This window comes from Xyrauchen texanus, chromosome 35 (genome assembly GCF_025860055.1).
Source record: "Xyrauchen texanus isolate HMW12.3.18 chromosome 35, RBS_HiC_50CHRs, whole genome shotgun sequence".
Taxonomy (NCBI): Eukaryota; Metazoa; Chordata; class Actinopteri; order Cypriniformes; family Catostomidae; genus Xyrauchen; species Xyrauchen texanus.
The window spans coordinates 37758861-37761562 of record NC_068310.1 but is presented as its reverse complement, the minus strand read 5'-3'; the positions used below and the strand labels follow the sequence as shown (position 1 = coordinate 37761562).

The following is a 2702-nucleotide window of genomic DNA, read 5'->3' as shown; positions in this document are numbered from 1 at the left end:
ACATATATACACACACACACACTCTTTCACACACACTCTCACACAACAACACACATTCTCACAGAAACACACACACACTCTCTCTCTCACACACACATTATGAGCTCGAGGTGTTGGCGGAAGTCCTGTGTTCCTCTGACGTATCCAGAAAAAGGAAGCATGTCTTCTTGATCAGATATGATATCTATAAAACACCTCTTTTATTGATTAATTCAGCAGAGCTCGATTAACCTGATGGGCTGTTTATTATTTATTATTATTGTCAAGTTCACCGCACATGGCCGTAGATTCCATTAAATGAGTCATTATTCAGATGATTGTCCAGACTGCTGCTGAATCGGCACATGTTACTTTTCTCAGCGCTGGTCTCGATGGACCAATCACAGTCAGTTATGATCACTGCATGAGTGGTAAAGACATTCTTCATTCCTCAGATTTAATTTGTACCCCCCTTTTCTCCTTGTGCCACGGCCTTGGATGAGTTCATGTATATTTGTGAGGCCGTCTCAAGACTGTGACTGCATGCAGCTTTCAGTGTGATCTCCAAAACATGACCGTTTTAGCACCGTAGCTCTGGACGTCAGCACAGATCCGTGTTTGTCATTCTGAAACGAGTCTTCATGAGTTCCTGAAGCACTGAAGATGTGTGTGGAAACATTGAGCGCTCTTTACACGGACAAGGCCTCCTTTGACAGCGAACAGCAGCCGTGTTGTCGGGCAGATCCGCTCGCTCCGGTCCCGCTCAACTAGAAGGTGCCAGTGTCCAAGTGTCATTAATATTGAAGCAGTTGGAGGGAAGGAAGCTCTCGCTGGCGAGTTATTATTAATGGATCGCTCGTCTTTCTAACGTGTAACTGGAAGAGCTTCTTTCTATTGTGGAACACAAAAGGAGATGATCGCCAGAATGTTACGGCATCTTTTTCCATACAATGAAAGCAAATGGTGACTGATGCAGTCGCTCTGCACGACATCTCCTCAAGTGTTTCTCTGAGTTTGATGAACACAATGACGTGTTCTGAACGCATATAAGGGTCATTTAGTGACGTCGCCTCGTGAGATAATCTTGATTGTTTTTGGCTTTAAAAGTATTAGTGGCACCCATCATAAAGGCCTTCCTAGTAGTTCTTTGTTTTAAATATATATATATATATATATATATATATATATATATATATATATATATATATATATATTTATTATACAGTGCTGTGAAAAAGTATTTGCCCCTCCCAATTTTCAGAGATGAGGGCTTGTCAATTTAAGAAGTATGCTAAGAATAATGCAAATCGGTGACTTTACATTTTAGATTTACATTTATGCATTTGGCAGACGCTTTTATCCAAAGTGACTTACAGTGCACTTATTACAGGGACAATCCCGCCGGAGCAACCTGGAGTTAAGTGTCTTACTCAAGGACACAATGGTGGTGACTGTGGGGATCAAACCAGCAACCTTCTGAGTACCAATGTATTATACAGAGCACTTATTACAGGGACAATCCCCCCGGAGCAACCTGGAGTTAAGTGTCTTACTCAAGGACACAATGGTGGTGACTGTGGGGATCAAACCAGCAACCTTCTGAGTACCAATGTATTATACAGTGCACTTATTACAGGGACAATCCCCCCGGAGCAACCTGGAGTTAAGTGTCTTACTCAAGGACACAATGGTGGCGTCTGTGGGGATCGAACCAGCAACCTCCTGATTACCAGTTATGTGCTTTAGCCCACTAAGCAGGTCATGAGTTGGTCCAAGCAGATCATGAGTTGGTCCAAGCTGGTCATGGTTTGGTCCAAGCAGGTCATGATCTGTTCCAAGCTGTTCATGAGTTGGTCCAAGCTGGTCGTGAGTTGGTCCAAGCTGGTCGTGAGTTGGTCCAAGCAGGTCATGAGCTGTTCCAAGCTGGTCGTGAGTTGGTTCAAGCTGGTCGTGAGTTGGTCCAAGCTGGTCGTGAGTTGGTCCAAGCAGGTCATGAGCTGGTCCAAGCTGGTCGTGAGTTGTTCCAAGCAGGTCATGATCTGTTCCAAGCTGGTCATGAGTTGGTCCAAGCAGGTCATGATCTGTTCCAAGCTGGTCATGAGTTGGTCCAAGCTGGTCATGAGCTGTTCCAAGCTGGTCATGAGTTGGTCCAAGCAGGTCATGAGCTGTTCCAAGCTGGTCATGAGTTGGTCCAAGCTGGTCGTGAGTTGGTCCAAGCTGGTCATGAGCTGTTCCAAGCAGGTCATGATCTGTTCCAAGCTGGCCATGAGTTGGTCCAAGCAGGTCATGAGCTGTTCCAAGCTGGTCATGAGTTGGTCCAAGCAGGTCATGAGCTGTTCAAGTGGTCCAAGCAGGTCATGATCTGTTCCAAGCTGGTCATGTGTTGGTCCAAGCAGGTCATGAGCTGTTCCAAGCTGGTCATGAGCTGGTCCAAGCAGGTCATGATCTGTTCCAAGCTGGTCATGTGTTGGTCCAAGCAGGTCATGAGCTGTTCCAAGCTGGTCTTGAGTTGGTCCAAGCTGGTCGTGAGTTGGTCCAAGCAGGTCATGAGCTGTTCCAAGCTGGTCATGAGTTGGTCCAAGCAGGTCATGATCTGTTCCAAGCTGGTCATGAGTTGGTCCAAGCAGGTCATGATCTGTTCCAAGCTGGTCATGAGTTGGTCCAAGCTGGTCGTGAGTTGGTCCAAGTTGGGAGATCAGCTTAGGCAAGCTACCACCTTATCA

The 2702-nt window shown here is 46.0% G+C and overlaps 1 protein-coding gene across 1 annotated transcript; it reads right to left on the bottom strand.

The window, feature by feature from the left end:
* Positions 1-1166: 1166 nt before the first annotated feature.
* LOC127629173 (methyl-accepting chemotaxis protein HlyB-like) lies at positions 1167-2287 on the bottom strand. The gene is made up of 2 exons (XM_052106281.1): positions 1576-2287; positions 1167-1452 (listed from the first exon to the last, which is right to left on the bottom strand). Exon 1 carries the CDS (start codon positions 2265-2267, stop codon positions 1722-1724), a length of 546 nt encoding a protein of 181 aa, XP_051962241.1. The 5' UTR covers positions 2268-2287; the 3' UTR covers positions 1167-1452; positions 1576-1721.
* Between the last annotated feature and the right edge of the window lie 415 nt (positions 2288-2702).

Coding starts and splice junctions, on each gene's coding strand:
- LOC127629173 (XM_052106281.1), bottom strand. CDS start 2,267: ATGACCTGCTTGGACCAACTCATGGCCAGCTTGGAACAGATCATGACC.